General features: G+C 39.9%; 1 protein-coding gene across 1 annotated transcript in view; it reads right to left on the minus strand.

Annotated features, from left to right (window-relative positions):
- Nucleotides 1–279: 279 nt before the first annotated feature.
- LOC112116838 (ubiquitin-conjugating enzyme E2 E2) overlaps nt 280–24,036 on the minus strand; it is a 314,374-nt gene continuing 290,617 nt past the window's right edge. Inside the window, exon 6 of the mRNA XM_026649377.2 lies at nt 280–2,386. Coding sequence (XP_026505162.1) covers nt 2,289–2,386 — 98 coding nt within the window. The 3' untranslated portion in view covers nt 280–2,288. The remainder of the gene's footprint in view (nt 2,387–24,036) is intronic.

Consider the following 24,036-nt stretch of genomic DNA (forward strand, 5'->3'; position numbering starts at 1 on the left):
GATTCCAATGACAGGAAAACTAAGACGTAGCTGTTATATCCAGGACTTTACATTGACCTGGAATATTAGCAGCAGGCGAGTGGCTAATGTCATTTTGTTGTTTGTGAACTTTTTTTCCTTTTTTCAGTTAAATTAAAAGAAAAGAGTTGTGGAGAAAACAACCACAGATAATGAATATTTTCTAGACTAGCAAGTCCAGGTAGTAACAGACTACTCCAGCAGACCAGTCTACTTTTCTTAAAATTAGGAAGCTTTTGCCTAATGTTATTCAAAACCACACTCATATTTATTTTAAACAGATAAAATGCCAAACACACACAGTGGTGAATCTACAATGTTTCAAGGTCTCAGACATATATTACAAAATAGAACAGATTGAGATTATTTCTTTAGACCTACCAGTAGCCAAATTATCATAAAGGTATAAGTATATAAATATTTCCATGGCTCTGACAGATTAGATTTCTTTGACATGGTACAGTACATCTTGATTATGCTTTGTAGTTCTCTAATAATAGATTTAAACTGTAAATGGATTTAGGGAATTTTTTTTAAACATTAACAAAAGGTGGATGAATGTACAATAAATATTAAAGCAGGACAGAAAACAATGCAGGCTTTTTAATTTAAAAAACGTGACATTTCAATTTAAAAATCTGATAATATACTTTCCACTACACACAAATACTTGTTAATATACAATTTCATACTATTTATTAAACATATAATAGGTAGGTCATTTGATACAACCCACTTTCCTCCCCCTATCAACTGACCACCATCCTGGCAATATAGCTATGAGCTCTGAGACTACCAGACTCTCAGACAATATTAGTGTCTGATAAATGTAGATACTGAGCTCACAAGACTTTAACAGTTGTTTCATAGGAGAGAGAAAGCGTGCTGCATGCAGCATCTGTAATGTTTAATTAAGGAGACAGGGATTTTCCAGGATGCCTTTGTAACACAAAGAGCGTTTAGAATCAGCATCAGAGTATATATTTTCCAAATCACAACACCCACACATTTCCTTAGCTGAGTAGAAGTTTTCCTTCTATGGCTGCATACCTAAAATTAGCCTGAAGGTCAAATCTGAATAGAAATACCCTTGCCATGGGACGTGCTGGGAATGATTGGTGCAGTGGGCTCAATTTTGCCGTTGAAAACCTTGATTTAATTTTTTTAAAATAACAGTTGCTTTTACAATTACAAGAGCATGGGGAAAGGAAAAATGAGCCCTGCTGAACAAAATTGTCAGCCCATAATCTACTTTCATTGTGGGGCTATTTTTGTAACCAGTTGTTTTAACTATTACCATCAAGATGGATGTAGAAAAGAAGATATATAGGAGGTTTCAGGGTAGCTGGGCACCAGTAAGTAAGAGGGTAGCTTTTTTTACTATATTAAAAAAAAGCTGATATTGAAGCTAGATTTTATTGAGAAATTCTACATGTTAAGAAACTTATTGTCAAGGAGAAATTAAAAGTTCAGGACTAAACATAATGGCTTAACTTGCAATGGTATTATGCAAGTTTAATTGCATGCAGAGCTATACCATTTACACTCTACAAAAAGCAAAAGCACTGTCTTACAAAAAGTGCATTTATCAGCCACAGTGTTTTATTGAGTGCTTTAATAATACAAGTGTACATCAACTGATCCACAGTCAAAAGTGGCAGGTCCCTAAGAAATTTACAAGCACTTTTTTTTTAAAGTAAATCAAAATACATATTATTTTGTTCAACCCAATAGCCTTCTGTGTGGGAAACAGAAGGCTAGTGATAAACACAGTCTTAGTAATGCACAGTGATTCTTGATTTTAAGCTTTTATACAAAACTTGTTCCCAGTAGCATGCACCCACCATTAAAGACTTCAGTACAAAAAAATAACCCTAAACACTACATTTAAGTAGAAACGAGATATAATTCTGAATTTGTTTGTTTTCCCAAAGACCACATGAAAGGAAAAAAAACACACATCAATACAAAGCTTTGGGACAAAGCTCTATACTATTACAGATCCAACATTCTTTGCACTGATAACCAAAATTCCCTGTCTACATTTGAGGGAAGCAACTTTCAAGTTAACAGAATGAAAAACCAAAACCAAAACAAACAAACAAAGAACCAAATACAAATAAAAACAGAAAGGAAGGAAGGAAGGAAGGAACCTTTTGTCACAAAATTGTTCAAAATTTAATAAAAAATAAGAACAAAGGGGAGGGAAGGGCTATTGATGCACTTAGTGAATGTGCTTGCACAGGTCCAGCATGTTCTATAGTAGATTCCTATGTAGCATATCTCTTGGTCCACTGTCTTGCCATTCTGTCATGCTCTGCTCTGTTAGTCATATACTGAGTGGCAATACTTCCAACCAGGGGGTCAGCTGAAAAGAAAACAAAACCATGAAATACTTGTCAGCCTTTGAAGGACTGTCTGCTACAGTTGGAGTCCAACGTAATGTTGTTAAAACCAGCTCAATTAAGCTCTGATAGGCTAAATCTGAAGAACAAGGTGCATTTATGTTCGCTTTTCCATTTTAAAAGCAGATCTGCATATAGGGAGAAATAATCAAGAGGATGTGGGGTGTTTTTTAGCTGTGTGAGTATCAATAAATTGCTGGGGGACACGTGATTGAAACAAAGCCAATTTTTTAAAATTACACTTCATAGCTCTTAAAATAAAAAAAAAATTATTATTTCAAGACAACAGTTACATAGAATATTTCACAATTCAGATAATTCACATGACAAGAAGTTTATTTATGACCTCCAGCTCCTGCACATCTCTCCCCTTCCCCCTATCCATGCTGCAAATACCAAACAATTATGGTGAGCACCAATCCCATTATCATGTGGAAGGGAGTGTAGGAAAGAGTATATGGATTTTTTTTTACTTTTAATAGCATAAAAATAAGTTTAAGAATTAGAGCAATACACACAGTTTCCATGGGAATTAGATAAACCCAAGAGTCTTGGTATTGTTGGTTTATGTGGGCTTTTTACATGTCTGGGAACTCGTCATGTGGCCAAAATAATGCATGATCTGGTCTTCCTGGGGTACTTTCACCTTCCCCCAAAAAAGAAATACCTGAGGAGACCAGATCTCACATAACACTGGCTCCATAAATGGCTCTTTGAAGCATTAAACAAACCAACCACCCAACCAATCTCTGGGAGAGCAAAGGAAAATCCCACCACCAAGTTCATACACACCTCTCTAGGAACGACTGTACTTAACCAACATTTCTCCCTTTCAGGCAATAATATTTTGTCATTTTAGATCAGGTACAAATCTACTGACAGATTTTTTCCTTTTCTGGGCTGTTATGTGTTCTTCCTGTTTCTGGTGGAGCAGTGAGTCTCTTTATTACACCTTCACACCTTACAGGCCCTACAGCCTGGATACCATATTTCAGGCCCAGAAACAACACATATGACTCCTATTACAACCAGTTAATACTGCTTTTTAATTGGTTGGAGATGATGCTGTTTGGCAACATGAGTCACATTGTTGGTGAGCTGAGTAAAATGCTTCCATAGAACTTCTAACCTACATCACTCTGAGGACCAAAAGCCAGTTTTTTTGCATGGCAGAAGAATTCTAATTAGAGTTCAAGGTCAGAATAAGTTATTTTGGGTTAGCCAGATATGGTTAGATTGGGTTATTTCCTGTGTTTGTAAATCACCTAATGAAAAGTATCTGTGGCGCTGTGGTTAGTATTCTGAGGACTGGGGTTTTTGTTCCTAGATTCAGTCTCTCCAAGCTATCAAAGAGTGACAACCTTGTGAATGCTGCATGCTCAGTCGCTTGGGTCCCACTCCTGAAAATACGCACATGCTTAACTTTAATACCCAGAGTATTTCCATTGTGGAACAAACCAGGGTAGAAAAGTTAAACGTGTGCATTAGTGTTTGCGGGATCAAGGGCTAAAACAGAAAACACATGATTTCACATGATAATGGCCTCTCTACTTGATCCAGGAGTTGCACTGGTTGGTACCAACCATTCTTGCCAAAGATGAGTCACCATAACCCAAAGCCTGAGGGGGCCTTTCTCAAGACTCCAGAAGAAAAAAAGAGCATTATGGTAACAAGAAGGAAATTAAAACAACAAAAATAGCAACTGCATTAAAAATTGCAACTTTGTAGGCCCATCGACCCTGCTCCCATTGAAGTCTATAGCAACTTCCTATTGATTCCAGTGGTGTGAGATCACACCCTTTATGTACATAATGAAACAACTTTGCAATGCTATGAAGTATGAATTGAATTAACTGCGCTTGGTATATGAAGTGTCATCTTCAAATAAGTAAACCTGTATTTTAATCATACCCCAAATCAGTTATGAAATGAATGAATACCAACAAATACAGACCTACTGTAAAATGAAATACAAATAACAATGTTAAAATAAATTGAGGATGGCAAACATGCCCATAGTAGCAAGAAAATATGAGTTGAGTGTCTTAACTCTCACTGTTGTATAACATATTTATCCTTCACTGGGCTTGTCCTATCATCAGAAGTTATAACATTACTGTGAGAGGGTAGGCTGCCATGGAGGGCAGTAGAACCTAGTGGTTAGCCAATCCTGTCACCTGGCCTCAACTGTTAAGGGTTTGGAAGGGTCCAGATATAGAGACTTAAGGGTCCTGGGAACAGATGGTGATTCTTGCAGAGAGGGCCAGGCAATGCTCCCCTTTCATCCCATCAACTGGGAAGGAGGTGTGAGAAGGGGACCAGTATAAATGCTGCCTCCTCCCTTACACCAGAGAGGCACTGACAGGAGAAGGCTAGTCTACTGAAGTCCCCAGATTGGAAGACTAATTGGAGAGAGTGTGAGGTGAAGGGAGCTGGCAAAAAGCTTTGCAGGTGGGAAAGAGGCCATAGACACAAACCCCAGCTCCAGAAAGAGGGCTGAGGGGAGTGCCTGCTTGAGGGATGGGAAGATGACTAGTACCTAAGGTAAAGAGGCCTGAGACACAACCCCTGCCCCAGAGAGAGAGCTGAGGGAGGAACTGCTGTTCAAAGGAGGGAAATACTGGTTACTCTAAGAAGGCAAGGGGCTTAGGCTACAACCTCAGTTCCAGGAAAAGGGCTGAGGGAGAACTCCTGTTTAAAGGAGAGAAATGCTGATTGTTTTAAGGATAGAGGCAGAGAAAGCTTGTAGCAGTACAATCCAGCTGCTGTGGGGAAGAGCTGAGACTGGCTCTTAAGAAATGCCTCCGTAGCTGGTCTTAGGAGAAGCTGTGAGGAACCACAAAATCAAGATGGAGGCAACAGAGTCTGCAGATCTTGTGAAGATGCTGATGAGTGAGGTAAAGATACGAGCAGCCCAGGGAAAATGGTGGTGGGATTGGAGGAATGGCTCTTAGGTGCCTAAAGAGGGTCCCTGGGCAAAAAAACAGAGGAGAGGGTGGGCCTGGGTTTCCCTACTGCTCCCCCAGACTAAGAGGGGACGCATGGGTGTTGAGAATAAAGGAATCCCAGAGTGGCAAGTGCCAGATGGAGATGGGCTTGAAGGCCTTTAGATTTTGTGTTCCCTTTTTAACCTCCGAAAGGGGAATGCATTGAGCAGTGACCTCGTTGGGGGGTTAGGCCACATACACTAACAGTCTGTTGTGGCACCAGAACAAATAAAGAGGTGCTAGACTGACAGAACCCCTGCAACTCCACTCCTAGACGCTAGAGGAGCCACTCTCTGAGAAGCATGACTACAGCTGCACATACAGAGTTGGCTAAATTCTGCAAAGACTTACTCCCTGTGTAACACTGCTGTGCTGCCTGAATTGAAACCATTGTTGTATGCAGTGTAGTTGTAACTGTGTCAGTCCCAGGATATTAGAGAGACCAGGTGGGTGAGGTGATAATCTATTGGCCCAATTTCTGTTGGTGAGAGAGATGAGCTTTTGAGCCACACAGAGCTCTTCTTCTTCTTTCCCAGACCTGAAGAAGAGCTCTGTGTGGCTTGAAAGCTTGTCTCTCTCACCAACAGAAGTTGGGCCACTAGAAAATATTACTTCTCCCACCTTGTTTCCTGAAAACGTTGTGGCAGCTTTAACGCTTAGTCCTGCAAGGTGGTGATTCCTCTGTCCCCAGTCCAGCAAAGCACTTAGACATGGGAATAGTCCCACTCATTTCCCTCAGACAGCCTCATTGTCTTAAACTGCAGCTATTTTATCATAGCTGTTTTGAAAAGTTTAAATTCGTGTTTGTGTCTGTGATGACACCGTGTTCGTGATCTCCTTCTGCCCTACAAATCTGTAAGGATTACATGATATATTGCCACGTACCCTGTATTGTTTCCTTGTACTCCCCTGTCTGTCAGTATTCATCTCTTGCCTTATACCTAGATTATAAGGTCTTTTGGGTAAGAACTTTGTTTTGTGTCCTTACAGCACCTAGCACAACATGGTCCTGATACATGACCAGGGCTCCTAGGTGCTATGGTAATACAGAATAATATAATGTGTCCAAGAGCTCCCAGAGAATATAGCTACTGTGTCCCCCTCCACCTCCTTCCTTTCCCCCTTAGGGACTAATCCAGAGCCCATGGAAGTTAATGGAAAGACTTCTATTTACGTCAATTACTTTAGATCTGGTCCCTAGAGGGGGTAGCAGCGCTAGCCTTATGGGGCTCTTTTGCTTCCTGAGTGCAAGGACTCGATTGGTGCCTGGCCCTGAGCAGCAGGTGCAAGAACAGGAGTAGGGAGGCAGCGGATACAGCACTAGATTGAGGCTCAGAAGATTTGGATTTTATTCCTGACTTTGCTATTGGTCTGCTGTGACCTAGGGCAAGTCATTTCACCCACCTGTGCTACGGCACTTCTGCCCTTGACTTTTGTCTGTCTTTTTTACTGAGATTGTAAACTGTTTGGGGCTGGCCCAGGACTGTCTCATACTACGTTTGTACAGCACCTAGCACAATGGGATCCTAGTCTTGGCTGGGACGTCTAGGTAGTACAGTAATACAAATAGGGGGGAAAATATTCCCTCTCCCTTCCTTGCACATCTCAGCAGGAGCTGAGCACAATCTGGTTCTAAGATGGCATTATTTAGGCAAATTAAAAGATTAAAATATTTATCCCATGCTCCATAAAGACCATGTACTTTTTCCACATTTTCTTTTCACATCACTGTAAAACTGATTCTTATTTTCCATATGTAAACGTCTGCATTTATTTCTAACAGTAGAAATTTGCTTATATAAGAAACTACTTTTTTTAGTAGTGGTGTAATTCATTAGTTACACCACAGTTCATTTTAGAAATCAAGTGGGAGTGTGTCCAAACAATGAAAAATAGTGGATCAAAATGTAAAAGTAATGCACAGTTTTGGTATGATCAGGAGAACTTATGAAATACATTAAAAGGACAAACACAATAAATAATAACAAAATTAAACTACACTTCAAACACATGAGAAGCTGAGGAAAAAACAGAACAAAGAATTATTATTTACAAAAAATATCACATAAAAGATCAAGCCAAGCCAAAATACAGGCCTTAAAAATAAACACATACAAATTATGGTGAAATGCAGCTCTGCTATGGTTAAGGTACCGAACCGTTTACCGTTTATAATAAGTTAAGAAGGAGGGGCCTGATCCTGCAAACACATATACACAGGTGGCCCTATCTCAAGGGACTACCAATGAGAACATGGTGACTCCTGTGCATAAGTATTTGCAGTATTGAGCCCTCACTGTTTGTGAAAGTAAGTGTTGGTTTAAGACAGCATGTACAGCTACCCCAGATAGCATGGCTAATGCAGAGTAATCCTGACCTGTAACATCCCTGCCAGAGCAGTAATGAGACTCTTGAGCAGAGATTACCAACTGTACTAAATTATGCGGTGGGTTTGTGATGGACATAAATATTGATTGCAGTGAAACCATATTATGCCTAACTCAGGATTTCACCAGCACAGTAGATGTTGGCAACTAGGACACATTATCAGTTTATAGAAGTTGGTGCAACTCCAGCAACTTCAGACTTTGGCCCCAGCAACCTGATAATTTACTATTGCATGAAGTCCACAACTCACAGATTTAAAAATCAATCGCCTGGTGTACTTAGCATGCTGAAGTAAAGCTTATTAGACAATATCAGGACTGAAGTGGTTCCAAGTGAAGTCAGAGTAAAGAGGCCAGCAGGTAAAGCATTATGCTTTATGGTACCAGACGGATTCCATGCAATAGCATCATCTTATGATAAAAATAAACAGACCAATAGATCCTGCTGTTGCAAAATCAGTGGACAACAGCAGTCTTCTGCACCTCAGATAAGGCTGTAATCATGTAACACAATTTGCAATATATTGTTTTGGATTGTGGATACACAATATGCAAGATTTTGTAAAGGTTAAAGAGAACAATGTACAGTAACTGCAACTGAATTTAGTACAAGAGTGATTCAAAACCAGGGCAGCAACAGGGTGGGGGAAGGGCAGCAGGCTCCCCGCTTGGCCATAGACCCTACCTAGTGGGAGAGGTCTGGGCTAGTTCCGGTCTCTCTGGTGGGGGAGGTAGAGTGTGGGGAGAGGTCCTGGCCAGTCTCTATCTTACCTGGCTCCCCGCTTCCCAGAACCTCAGGCTGCCATCTCTGAAAGCTGCCGCCTCTACCTCTTTCGCTTCCAGACCTGTGCTACCTGGCAGTTAATCTGGGTGCCCTCTATCCCCCTTAGGAAAATTCTGATTCTGCCCATGATCAAAACATATGGCAAAGGATAAAATTCCATGATGTAGTTCATGATGGACAGTGGCAACCAATGGAACCAACGTCTGAAGGAGTTTCTTGGTTCATTAGCAATAGACCTGAGGCTGACAGCTTTCTAAATGTGGGAAGAATTCTGTAATTCTCATGTTGCACTGGAATTCATTTCACTGCACATTAGTTTTAACTGCTGTGCATAGCTTAACATGGCTTGATGGGCTGATCTACAATGACTTGCCATGTTCTTTTGCAGCACACTTAACATGATTTCAGAATGTGTTCCTCATGTCTGTAGTAAGGCTAATCAAATTTACAACCCAATTCTAGTCTGATTCCCCCTTTTCAAGGGAGTTCATGTACTGAGGACTTAGATGAATCCAGGTTTGGTCATTACAAAATTTCAGCTTTGTTCAATGCTAGTTATAATGCTTTATCATTCACAAGACAGACTATAATTCTTCCTTAAAACTACATTTCCCCCAAATAAATGAAATTTATTACTATGCTATATTTTAATCTGATTGTATTTTTGCAGCTAATTTCAAGTCAGCAAATAACAATTTCAGAGCAGCACTCATCCCTTGGTGTCTTGAGTGCTGTTTAAAAACACAGCAAACATACTTCAATGAAATAAAAAAAATGGAGATAGTGTGTCTCCTCCATCAGTCACGTGATGTGCAATGAAATCCCAATTGCTGGTGTCATAGTGGTTAAAGGAACACCAATTTAGGCTTAATATAGACTCATAGATTTTAAGGTCAGAAGGGACCATTATGATCATCTATCTGACGTCCTGCACAACGCAGGCCACAGAATCTCACCCACCTACTCCTGTAACAACCCCCTAACCTATGCCTGAGTTACTGAAGTCCTCAACTCGTGGTTTAAATACCTCAAGGTGCAGAGAATCCTCCAGCAAGTGACCCGTGCCCCATGCGGCAGAGGAAGGCGAAAAACCTCCAGGGCCTCTGCCAATCTGCCCTGGAGGAAAATTCCTTCCCGACCCCAAATATGGCGATCAGTTAAACCTTGAGCATGTGGGCAAGACTCACCAGCCAGCACCCAGGAAAGAATTCTCTGTTGTAACTCAGATCCCACCCCATCTAACATCCCATCACAGACCATTGGGCATATTTACCTGCTAATAATCAAAGATCAATTAATTGCCAAAATTAGGCTATCCCATCAAACCATCCCCTCCATAAACTTATCAAGCTTAGTCTTGAAGCCAGATATGTCTTTTGCCCCCACTACTCCCCTTGGAAGGCTGTTCCAAAACTTCACTCCTCTAATGGTTAGAAACCTTCGTCTAATTTCAAGTCTAAAATTCCTAATGTCCAGTTTATATCCATTTCTTTTTGTGTCCACATTGGTACTAAGCTTAAATAATTCCTCTCCCTATATGTTTGTTGTATATAAAATAGTTTTTATAATACCATAATATTTCCATTATATTTAAAATTTCAGTGGGAAAAATATCTGATGCAGCGAGTTACTAGAGTATCAGAAAAGGGTTCCAGAAAGTTTATTGAGGCTAAATAACACAGCCCTGTAAAAAAATCTCAGAATCCAATTAATTGAATAATAAAAATATGTTTTCAAAAAATTATTATTTAGGTTTATTATTTAGGATCTGGAAAAGCCAGTCCCTGTAGCTGAAGAGGCATAACAAAACCGTCAGAATTTTAGGGGCTGGATCACTGCCGCTTACTGAAAGGTCTTATTCTGCCTCCCGAGCTACAAACTCTTCTGCTTCTTAAGATACAAGCTGAAATCCCACTGTATAGGATCTATAGACCTTCTAGTGCAGAAGAGTTACTGGGGGGGAAGTAACACTTGACTAGTCTGTTTTCATTGTTCAGGTTGAGTGAAATGCAAAAAAGTAAATAGAAGGCATAAATAAAAGTAAATTAATTTTTTAAATATTTGGACATTGTAACTTAACAATTACCAACCTGTGGCCTATGGACCACTAGAGATCTGTGGAGAAGTGAAAGGTCACCTGGTCCTTACTGTTCTTCCAACTATTTTCTGTACTACTTCTGCATGTCTAAGCAACTGCTGTATTTTCCATAGGGATGTCTTGCAGTTGTGAACAGGAAGGGAGATAGCCTTAATGATCCTGGGTGGGAATGTTCCACAAGACAGTATCTCTTAAGATGTGATCCATACTACGAAAAAGTTGGGGATCTTTGTTTTAAACTCCTTTAGGCACAGTCAAGGTCCTAAGTAGGATGGGTACACTGGAATAATTCTTCCTAGACAGTGATTAGGCAGTATATAGGTGACTATTGTCAGTGGCTAAAAATAAAAGTAACAACAGCTGTATTTTGTTTGGTAATATTAATGCAAATACCTGTACAGGATGGTATATATTCCTATATTGATTTGCAGTAATGTCTGGTTTTTCAAAGGTGGTTAGTGTGTGTGCCATCAAACTCCAGCATTTATACATGTTCATATTTACCTACCTTTGAAAAACTGCCCTCAAAAGTCTTAAAAAAAATGTCATTTCTTAAGATTCAACATGATTAGAAGGAAACTGCAAATGCGAATCATTCACTGGAACACCAGTTCACTTAAGAGCAAATGAAGTAGATAATGCTGATAGTTTAACACACACCAAAAATATATCAGTGTCCTTAAGCTTATTATTAAAAAATGCACAGTGTGGTTCTTTAATTAAACCCTGTTGTATTTCTTAGGGCATCAGGGCTTGTATTATAATAGGAAAAATTGACAGTAAAAAGGAAACACAAAAGCTATTTGCCCAGATCCACAAAGGGACTTAGGCATTGTGATGCTCAGTGTTACAACGCATAACTTGTAGGTGCCTAAAAAATCACAGGAACAACAAAATGATTCACAAAGCTTGGATTAGGTGCCTACACTCCCTATACAATGAATGGGGAGAGACATGTGTCTAAAAATGCAATCCACAAAAGACAGCATGCTGGACAGGGAGCCACCTATGCCAGCCAATAGGAGATACCATTGAGAGGGGGTATGGGCTAAATCCCACCCCTCTTACAGAGATAGGTGCCTAAGTCTGGCTGCAGGGAGGCACCTATCTCTGCTAGCCATCCATGAATGGAAGTCAGGCTGCCTCACTCCACACAAAACAGTCTAGAGGGGGAGGAGGTGGGGTCCACCTTAAACTCTTAGCCACATTCCACACAAAAATGCTGGAGGGGAGAGGGAGGGAGAGAGAGAGAGAGAGAGTGACACTGTGGCCTGGTGGTTAGGGCACCCACGAGGGAGACCCAAGGTCCAGTCCCCCTGCTCCAATGACTCTTTGAAGGTGTTGCCTTCTGGATAAATAATTAATGGGAGAGACTGGGGGTACCCACATTAGAATACTCCAGAGCTCAGTGCCAAGAGCATGCTGCTGAGAAGTGGGAGACCACCGTTCAAATCCTTTCTCCCCCTCAGGCAGAGGTGGGAATTGAACCTGCATTTCCCACATGCCCGATGAGTGTGCTAACCACTAAAAGTTAAAAGCAAGTACCATCATCTCTTCAGCTAGCTAGATTTTGAATGGGACCCAATCTGGTAGGTAGCCTCCAAGTATGCCTACTGGATCAGGCCCACATACGAGTGACTTAGAGAAGCACCTATCTTCCTCTGGGGTTAGGTAGGAGATTGGTATCTGCATGCCTAGAGTGAGGCAGTAGTGCATTTGCCCAAAGGCAGAAACTTAGGTGCCTAAGTAACTTTTACAGCAAAAATGTAGGCTCCCAGTAAGCTCAGGCTCCCAAATGGCAGCCAAGGGGGAATTTTGCAGATCACAGTGGAGCCTAAAACTGGACTTAGGTGCCTAAGTACCTTTGTAGATCTTGGCTTTTGGGACTCGCTGCACTATACATGCCTTTGGACAACTTAATACTCTGGGAACAAGGAGTTAAGAGAAAAAAAATGATTTGTTCTCTGATGGGAAATATCTTGCCTCAAGGTTTCCAGTGTGCACCACATCGCCTGTTATAAACTTAAACTTCTAGAACCACAAGTCAAAGCTACCAGGTATCTTGGGATGGACAATGAGGTGTATATGAAGTACATCATAGTATCCATCAGTAAACATACAGGAGCAGCATTTCCCAACCTTTGCGGGGAGACTGGACAGTCGATATGGATCTCTCCTCCTACTATTATTAATTAAGTACATGTGAGCAATTCCTTGGAGGTGGCACACTGAGCTATAGCACTAACCTTTTACCTTTGGAAATCTGTGCTACCAGTGTAGGGTGTAAGTGAAAATGAGTTTAATGTAGCACTAAACCCCATTTTTGTTACAATAAGATTAGCCACACAGGTGGGCATCTGATCAATAGATGCTCAGGACTGGAATAGCAGAGTTGATGTAGGTCAGGATGAAGAGCAGTAGCAGACGTGTGATTAAAATTTATACATTGGTGCCTATGCTACAGTATGAAGTGCAATTCGTTTTTCATTTTCATAAGGTCTAAATCAGCTTACAAATAGAGTAACTTCTTTATAAATACATCTATCCATCTACTGAACCGAACTCTTTGGAAAGAATAGAGCAGAGAGATACCTCTATCAAATAAACTAATATTTTATAAGGGAAGTGGGACTTAGAACAAATAAATTATGTGGTAAAAATAAACAAATGGCTATTTATGTACAAAAAACAATAACACATTCTAGAAAATTGTTCAATGTTTACTAAAAGAGGATACACTAAGAACAAGCTATCTTTTAAAATATAAATGTGAATATACAAGCACAGTACCAAGATAACTGAGAATATTTTTGAATATTAACTGCATGGCAGTTGAAGCAGCAAAGAACCTACTGTAAAGAAGCAAAGAACCTACTGTGAAGAACCTACTGTAAATTATACTGGTGTAAAACCAGAGTAATTCCCTGAAGTCAATGGAGTTATTCCGGATTTACATTGTTATAATTTACAGTTGAAGTAGGTCCTTCCTGTCTTAAAAGAGGGTGGGGAGAATTAACCTGTCAGATTAGCCTGGCCAAATTTAGATTCTTGTTGCAACAGAATGGTAATGTATTTAGGCATCAATACTTTGTTAAACTATCAATTGTGCTTGATGTGATTGCCTTAGAGCACATGTATCTCATTAGGTGGAACCAACTGGAGGCTGGCTAGCATTGTTGACATGGATTTGATAAAGTGGCAAACATATGACCTTCAAAGGACATCACCCCCGAATAATAATGAAAAATAAGTAAGACAGCAACTTTTATCCTTAGAGTACTAAGTGAAGGGTGTATCAGAAGCCGGAGCTTGAAGACTGTATGAAAAATGAGTAATACACACCTGTCAAGAACTTTGCCTGTGAGAAACTTGCATTTGTAAGACTCAAACATTTGTAAGACTCAAGAAGAGTTTATCATCACAGAGATAATGTGGTAGTTAGGGTATTAGCTGCAGACCAGGGGTCAATTCCTTGCTCTGCCACAGACTTCCTGCGAGACCCTGGGCAAGTCATTTAGCCTCTGTTTCTCACATCCCCATCTGTAAAATAGGGATAATACCTCCCTATCTCACATTGTGAGGACAAGTAGGTTAAAAATTGTGAGTTGCTCAGATACTATGGTAATGGGGGCCATATAAAAACCATAGATAGATGCTGTTGGTATCTTAGTGATATCCCTGGGATATAGCAGGCTTTATTTTAAAGATGGCTTTCAATGCATTAGAACTTTGAGTACTACATATTAGGCAGAAATTGATCTGCTTTCTAGGGGTTCATATAAAGGTTGAAACAGTAGCCAGCTAGATACTAAAGAATATACATTCAGGCATATTTGACATAATGCTGATGTACAAACTGATCTTCTGGAGGGTTAAGTTCATTGTGTGTGAACATAAGTGAGCTCTGCCACCCAATTTGAACACATCTGTCATTCAAACGCTAGGAATACGAGGAAGGGCAAAATTCTTTTCTCTAGACGTGCTGCCAAAGAACCTGGATGCGTGTTGCCCAAAGCCACAGACTGGTGTGATATGAGGCTGCCTCTTATGAAGATATTCCAGAAATAAGCTGTATTATTAGGCCCAATGTTATTAATATGGTTCTTAAAGAAAACTGCTGGCTGTGATTTCTGAGTCTTCTGCCAAGGCCAAATAGTTCTTGTTTCTTGTTTTAAGAAAGTAGGGTTTTGACCAGAGGTGGTGCTAGCCCACTGGGGGCCCTAAACAGGAATATTTTTGGCCTGCCCCCCTACTACATACTAAAAAAAGTGAATAGGGGGTCCCCTTGAGCTGCCTGGGGCCCTAGAGCAATTGCTTAGTCTGCTTATTCCTAGCACCAGCGCTGGTTTTGGCTCAGCAGTGTATAGCAGGGCTCCTATAAATTCCAGTTGTTGACTGGTGGTTAGCTGGGATTTATACTCTGGGAGTGTGTACTCTGGGTACTGGGCTCTCTTGAAGACCCGTCCTTCATTAAAGAAGAACATGCATCTAATCAGAGTATAAATATGCTGGAACAATTTCAAGTTCTAGAATAGTACTCAATGCCTTGACACGTGGATGCCTCACATCCATTAGAACAACCAATCTATTAGCAAAATACCAGTATTTCCTAATGAACTCAACAAGACCATCACGCCTATTCCTAAAAACAGTACAGAAGACAATCAAAAGCTTTACTGGACAGACACTTCTTACACTGCACTTGAAGCCTGTGAAACTAAGGCTCTGTTGGGCCACCCCAGAGAACAGGTTGCAGTAGTCTGGATTTGCCTTAATGAGAAGAAAATTTAAGTGGAGAACAGCAGAAGTGGAAATGGCAGCATTCTGATCCGGAAATGCTATGACCCAACCATAAAATCTCGGATTCATTGTGCGACTGGCATGTATCTCTAAGTGCATAGGTTATGGACTATGGGTTTTAAGAATGCTTATTTCTTTGATTTATCATGGGGGATGGATCGCTGGGATTTTTCATTTTTCTTTTATCTATTCACATCCTCCTCCACCACCACCACTGAGCACTCTCCTTCAGTTAAATCATCGTTTGGCACAAGTTCTGTAACATCCTTTTCAGATGCAGACAGAATTTCTTGGAAATGATCCTCCATATAACATCATGAACAATATTTCCCGGTGGAGAATTAAATGGGAAATTACTCCTTGAAAAATGATCACTCAGGTTCAAATGCCAGGGGTGAACAGTAACAGACAAGCATCAAATGCCACATATTATGCCCAGTCACTTGATACAGGTGTTGTGGCCACTCTTGCTGTCATGTCACAAACATTACTAGTTATTTGTTTTATGCTTGGCTACCTCTATACCTTCCCAAGTAGTTTTCCTGATGAAATTCACTTGCTTCTCCTGGAGAAGGAAAGGGGTGGATTTCAGAATCTTTCTTCTATAAACCTGATTGGTACTTGACCATAAAATCTGGCAGCTGAAAATATGGTTGTATGACGATTAGTTTTTGTCTGCCTGTGATTCATATTAGATACAGAGTAGAATTCAAGTTGGGAATAAATTACAGAAATGATATATTCTCGGTATCTTTAAAAAACAGGTGGCTCTGAGTCCAGGCTAACAATCTTCAGCCAGGACTAGTAGTATGAAAAAACATAGCAATAAAGAGAGACTAAAGGGCAGGTAGCCACTGGAGGGGGCAGAGAGATTTATTTGAAAATAAAATTAAAAAATAGGCTAACATGAGGCAACTATTGTGTTTATATATCTTCTGCATAACTTCATATTGTTCAGGTAGAAATATAATCCTGAATTTGACTGAGGAAGCATACAATGGACGCTTTAAAAGATAAATTATCTATAAGCATCTTTGGGAGGGATGCCTGATATTGTAGTGGATAGGCTAATACTTTCAAAGTCCAAGGATCACAGAGCAGGTCTAGAAGATATGGGAGCAAAAACATTCATGTCCTGTCTACACTTGTAGTACTATCACTGAAATCACTGGTGTGTGGAGCTGTACCAGCGGGTAATTCTACAGTGAAAATTGTAGGAAAAATGGAAGAGTAGACAAGGTAAGCAAAACGTATCTAATTTTATACTTGGTAAAATAGGCTTATTGGGATGACGGGATACTTATATATGAGAGAGGGAGTGGGAAGCTACCTATCCAAGAAACCATAAGTTGTGTCTTTGACATTCTGTCAAATGGGCTGAGAGAAGAAAAGGAAAGCTAGGGGGAAAGAGAATGTGCATTCTGGAAATTTAAGACTGTTTCATTATTGCATCTAATCAAGGGAGTAAATATCTTTGCTTTTGCCAAGAATAAAATTACATATGTCATGCATACTGTTTATTTTGGTTTAATCTGATTTTTCTCCTTCGAGTCTTACTAACTCTTGTTTTATGCAGTGTAGTTGTAGCCATGTTAGCCCCATGATATTAGAGAGACAAGGTGGGCGAGGTAATATTTTTTAGTGGACCAACTTCTGTTGGTGAGAAAGAGAAGCGTCAGAATCACACAGAGCTCTTCTTCAGGTCTGGGAAAGGTACTCCCAGTGTCACAGCAAAATGCAAGGTGAGTGATCCCTAACAATATGTGCTAACTACTTATGCTAAACAATCTGGTCCACCTTGCATTTAGCTGTGGCGCTGGGAGTGTGTTTCCCAGACCTGAAGAAGAGCTTTGTGTGGTTTGAAAGTTTGTCTCTCTCACCAACAGAAGTTGGTCCAATAAAATACATTACCTCACCCACCTGGTCTTTCTAAATATTGTTTTTTAATTAGACTACTCGTGTGCAAGATTGTTTTGGGAATTTCATATAGACCATTTGGTGAGGTAAAACAACCATCTACTTCTAAGGGTATATCTACATTGCAATCATGGGGTGTGACTGCGGCTGATGTAGATATACCTGCGCTAGCTTTGAACTAGCTAACTGGCGTACTGGAGCAATGTAGTTGCGGTGGCCTAGGATTCAGTGCAGGCTGTACGTTTGTACCCCTGGAGTCCTGGGTAACTATTCAGGTGGATAGCCGGTGCTGAAGGTCGAGCTTCACTGATCTGGTACCCAAACTAGCTAGGTTAAAGCAAGAGGGACCTGGAGCCTACTCTGCTTGGGATTCCTGGTCAAAATGGCAGAGATTAAGGAGTCCTGTCTGATAAAGTTTGTTTGCAGGTCCAATTGATGCCCCAGAAACACCTTATGACCATGGATAAGAACTGAATTTAAGGTGCTCAGCGTGACAGAACTTCATTTTTGGTAACAGGTGGCCATTTCCCTGCAAGAGTCCCACCTTGTGCATTCACTGAAAAGGCAAAGAACAGGAGCGTTTTCTAGCTTTGAGGCCAAATTGTGACCCAGTTACAGTGGTATAAATGAGGAGTAATTCAATGAATTTTCATTCCAGATTTGGCCCTCTTATCTTCAGCATGGAGCCCTGACTGTTAAGAGGAGAGAGGGCGAGTCAGAGCAGGTGTCCTTCTGCTAGCTCATTTTCTTTTCAAAGAGATTCTACCCATTACACAGCAATTGGTAGAGCCTCTGTTTTCACACATTCATAGGTTTTTAAGGCCAGACGGGACCATTAGGATGATCCAGTCTGACCACCTGCCTAACCCAGGATATAGAATTCCACCAGTGATTCCTGCATCCCTTATGGGATGTAATTCTCATTGAGGAACATCTTTTTCGTTAATATGTTGAAGCCAAGGGCAAATCTATAATATAAATGGCTTCATATGGTTTCTAGGAGACTGATAGAGGAGAGAGATAATAGAATCACAGAAGTTAAAGATGGAAAAGACCCAGTGGGTCATTCAGACTGTCCTCCTGCCAGTTCAGTACTGTTCCCTAAAGTATATTTTTCCAGTCCTATGCTGCTTTAGCTAGTCAACTATTAAAAGGCCCAAGTGATGGGGTTTCCATTATACTGTTTGGGAAACTTTTTAAAGTCTAACAGAAATTACTATCAGGAAATATTTTCTTGTTAATAAGCTTACATAGCACAAATATACAGCGTATCAGCTTTAAAGAGCACCTGTTTTCCATCTGGTAGCAGCCCATTCACAGGCCCTCCCTTGCAGAAGCATAAATAATTTGTGTGGGGAAGGAGTTTATATACCCAAGGTAGTGATATGCACAGGATGTACACTTATTATCCTTTAGGCCTGGCTCGGGAACACCGCACTGTTCCTCTCACGCAAGGCCTCCAGAATGGTCTCTTTGTGGGGGGAAGAGTCACAGGACCAGGATGGCCAAGCTCAGCCCTGTGCTCCCCTTGCAGATTCCAGCCTGAGGGGGCTAGGCAGAACCTCAGCCAGAATTTGAACGCATTGTAAGAACATATGAGAAGCATGTTGAAACGCTGAGAAAAACCTGCAGCTTAATTTGAGGGACCAACCTGGAAAAAAAAACCCTGAAGAAATAATTTGCCTCATATGCCTCAAGTCAAAATAATCCAAAGCAGCTGCTTTTATTTAGAACTGGAGAGGGCAATAATAAAGCCACAATTCTAAATTTGGGATGGTCTTGTTTTGCTATTTGTTCTTTAGCCATGCTGCTGAAGCTGCCCAGTGTATATCATTTTTAAGAAAGCTAGAAAACTCTGGGAACTGTCACCAGTTAACATAAACATTCCATAAAATCTATCTGGCGCCTTTCCTAAAGCAAACTGTCTTTAGCAGAGAAAAGGCACCACTATAAGTTTAAACTGTTTAAAGGCTGTAGAAAGTGTGTGTGTGTGTGTGTGTGTTTGGGGGGGGGGGGGGGAGGAGGGTAGGGGGTGGCCAGTATATTTAAAGCCAAATGTTCATTTTAACACCAGTACTATAATAAATGCAGAACTATTTGTTGAACACACTGATTTTAATCGTAAGTGTTATTTAAATAACTATGTACTTAAGAATGCAATATATTCCATTCTGTGGATATTCCCTCCTATTAAGCATTATGCACATGGGTTGTGCCACAAATAGCTCCGAATCACAGTTCTATTTTGTACCCATAATGAATGTTATATCTTAAGATAGCAGCCCATCCTTAAACTGGACACCCTTAAGCTATATGTGTTATGCTGTTCACATAAATGTCTTATCCTCCAACTACTGCACCTGAAGTCCTGCCATGAATTTAAAGACCTGGCTGCTCAGAAATCAGGGATACCAGAGCAGCAAATGGCAAATAAATGGCTTTATCTGATGTTATGTGATGGCTGCAAAAATTCATAAAAATACTGAATTGTGTCAAATTAGTCATGCAACAGAACAAACTAGAAACACTTGCAAAGATGTAGATCACTTCTAAAGGTAAAATCAGAACCACTCAGGAACACAGGTTTCTGAAATGTTACTTAAGAAAGCAGTGGATTGGATAGCCAGATGATTTATAGCCATGATTGTAAGCTTTGTGCATCTGACAGTTGGTTATGAGGTTTTCAGAAGCGCTACTGCAGTCTTGTGGTGAAAAAGCTGGAGGGCCAAGGTCAGCTGATATTGATATAGCAAGCTTATTTTCAGAAACTTCAAGAATAATGGAAGTGTGAGATTTGTATGGTGAGCAATGGTAAATAGCTTAAGAAGTGGAAGAAGCATTAAAGGTGGCTGAACTAATCAGAGGTATGGAGTCTGTTCGTGGCCAATTAGAAGGATAAGATCTGGGGCTACATAAAGACCCAGAACTAGAAACTGGACTTGCCTTTGAAAAATACAAAAAGGAAAGGAGGGTGCAGGGACATTATAGATATTTTGCCTCGTAAAAAAATTTAAACTCTTTATTTTGCCAACTCCCTTCCCATGTGTAAAAACAAGATAGAGGAAAAACATAACTGTCTAAAAATATTGATGAAAATCTTGGGCAAGCTCCTCAGCAGAAACTATGCCAATTTATATGAGCTGGTGATCTGGCCCTTGTGTTTACTGGGAAATGCTGAATACCAGATTAAAAGAGGATTAAGTGTAGAAACACTGTTAAATCATCACTTGTATTCTGGGGAAGGAGTTTTTACTATCTCAACCACCTTTTAATAAAAGTTTTGTTTCAGGTTCATGCAGCTATCTTAATGAGAAAATATTGCATACAGTAAGCAGTGGGCTTCATAAAATATCAACCAATTCTCAGCAGGAGAAACCACCTTAGCCAAGTCCAAATGTGGCATCATTCGTGAAACTACACTGTAATTAAGGTCCTGCTGCCAGTAACTGACAGACAAAATGCAGGACACAACTGTAAATGATCAAAGTGAATTTTGAAAAAAAAGATAGTAGTTTAAGATGAATTTTGGCATTTGATTCTAATTACTCTAGGTGCTATTTTTAAATAAAATTTGTAGTCTTTAATGCTGACTAAATGTTTTAGAGACAAAAATAATTAAAATAACCGAGTTATTCTATGCAACTGCAGTAAGGTTTTTTTATTGTAAATTTCATAAGGACTCATCATGTGTAGTGTAAAGGCTATATTCCCCTAGTATTTGGAGTTACAAATGCTGATTGAGAGGAGAATGGACTCCTTATTCTGCATTTGTGGGACCTATCAATTATTCTCAATTTAAAATGCTTTAAGATAAACATGGTTCAGCAGATCACATTGATTCTGCTAGGACTAATGTAAAAATCATATTTTCACACCTCCCTAAATATGAATTTTCCCTTGATGCAAAGATCACCACACATTTAAGGTTTGTAACTGTGTATTTATCACATCTTTGATGGTAGTGGTTCTCAAACTTTTGTACTGGTGACCCCTTTCACATAGCAAGCCTCTGAGTGTGACCGCCCTTATAAATTTAAAAACACTTTTTAATATATTTAACACTATTAAAAATGCTGGAGGCAAAGCGGGGTTTGGGATGGAGGCTGACAGCTCGCAAACCCCCCATCTAATAACCTCGCAACCCCCGAGGGGTCCCGACCCCCAGTTTGAGAACCCCTGTTTTATGGCTTATGTATGCTAGCTTTTTTTAAAAAAAGTGTATTGCCTTTTCTCTTTATTATTTTGAAGAGACTGATTTTTAAAAGACAGTATTAAGGTATACTTAAAATCAGTCACACTAGCATCCCAGAGTCCTGTGGCACCTTATAGACTGACAGACGTATTGGAGCATAAGCTTTTGTGGGTGAATACCCACTTCGTCAGATGCATGTAGTAGAAATTTCCAGAGGCAGGTATAAATATGCAGGCAAGAATCAGTCTAGAGATAATGACGTTAGTTCAATCAGGGAGGATGAGGCCCTCTTTTAGCAGTTGAGGTGTGAACACCAAGGGAGGAGAAACTGCTTTTGTAGGTGGCTAGCCATTCACAGTCTTTGTTTAATCCTGAGCTGATGGTGTCAAATTTGCAAATGAACTGAAGCTCAGAGTTTCTCTTTGAAGTCTGGTCCTGAAGTTTTTTTGCTGCAGGATGGCTACCTTTAAATCTGCTATTGTGTGTCCAGGGAGATCGAAGTGTTCTCCTACAGGTTTTTGTATATTGCCATTCCTAATATCTGACTTGTGTCCATTTCTTCTGGCGGTTGGGGTGTGGGCACCAGGAGAGGAGAGACTGCTTTTGTGGTTGGCTGGCCATTCACAGTCTTTGTTTGGTCCTGGGCTGGTGGTGTCAAGTTTGCGGGTAGGCTGGGGCTCGGCGGTTTCTCTTTGGGGTCTGGTCCTGGGTTTTTTTTGGTGCGGGATGGCTACCTTTGAATCTGCTGTTGTGTCTCTGGGGAGAGTGGTGTATTCTCCTGCAGGTTTTTGTGTGTTGCCATTCCTGGTGTCTGACTTGTGTACGTTTGTCCTTTTGCGTGGGGGCTGTCCAGTTTGGCTGATGTGGTATTCACCCACGAAAGCTTATGCTCCAATACGTCTGTTAGTCTATAAGGTGCCACAGGACTCTTTGTTGCTTTTTACAGATCCAGACTAAAACGACTACCCCTCTGATACTAGCATCCCAGTTCATCAATTTACCCTGAAGGTAATGGGACTTGCAGAATCCGAGGGCAGAATCTGACCATTAATGACTAGTGTTCACTGTAACCCTTTTTTATTTATATCTCACAATGTCTCTTGAGCTTTAAATCTGAAATCCTTGTTGATTTGGGTTTGATTAGCCCATTAATTAGGTCTCATTTAATAAACTAATGATAGGACCTCATTGTGACTAAAGTTAAGTCTCTCACCTTGTCTTAAATAAAGATAAAGCCAAAGTATAAAAGGCACAGAGAAGGAGTACAAAAATACTTAGCGGCACTAGTGGATCTTTCCCAAAGAATGAATGATTAAAGATTAGGATTATTTATTCTGTAAAGGAGAAGAGCAATAGAATATATGATAGATATAAATTAATGAATGATATAGAAAAATGCCAGTGAGGTGCTCCTAGTTATCTTTTCCCATAATAATGGGACACATAAAATAAAAGCTACAAGTTTAGAAAAAAAATAAAAAGGAAATAATTGTTTTACACACCAAATAATTAAGCATGTGGAATTCACTATCTTGTTATAGGATACTATTGAGGCAACCAATTTAGGAAGATTAAAAAAAGATTTACAAACACAAGTCATTGTAATGTAAGTTAAATTTTCAAGGGCTAATAGTGCTCATGCTTCAAGACATGAACTGATCACTAGTTAGTGGTCAGGAAGGAAATTATTCTTGTATATTATATGAGTAAGTGACTTCAGGGAATTTAACACCTTTCACTGAATCTCCTGGCACTAGGCAATCTTGAAGACAACATATCTGACTAGTGGAATATTAACTTGTTTCAGTACAAGAACTTCTATGTTCATTAATATTATTTAAACTTATGTTTTTGCTGTAAAATTGTGAATCTTTTGGCTAAGTGCATGTATGACTCAGTTTGGAATTGTATCTAATTACTACAGTATGTTTAAGACACTACAGAATACACATTACCTTAACAATGTAATCTGTGCCACTTGCTTAAATTATATAACACCCACTGAATGTATTCTTATATAAATAACTCCAGACAGTTTTCAGAATAAAATTATTAGAGCAGTCCTTATTCTTCTGAATACTTATTTTCTGTTAGTATTGTTTTAACCTAAGTATTTCCATGCAACCTTCTTATGACTCTCTTGATTTTTTTTTATGATGGTCTAATGACTGTTTAAAAGTACATACCTGCATGGATGAATGCTCACATTTCTTGGTATTAGTACTGTGCTAACTTCCACACATCAAGTGTTCTCCATGTGCAACTTGAAGGTGTACAAAGATTTAGGTCTACATAAATACACCATCCTTCCCCCACACAATTAAGATCTACAGCTATTCCAAGACAGTTACTGTAGAGACTACAAGAGACATCAGAGTATTAAGTCTTTCCCCTGAGACCTATGAACTATTTTCTATTTAATGAATGCTTTCCCTGTTGCTATAACGA

Source organism: Terrapene carolina, unplaced genomic scaffold (genome assembly GCF_002925995.2).
Source record: "Terrapene carolina triunguis isolate 2854851 unplaced genomic scaffold, T_m_triunguis-2.0 Scaffold84, whole genome shotgun sequence".
Classification (NCBI taxonomy): Eukaryota; Metazoa; Chordata; order Testudines; family Emydidae; genus Terrapene; species Terrapene triunguis.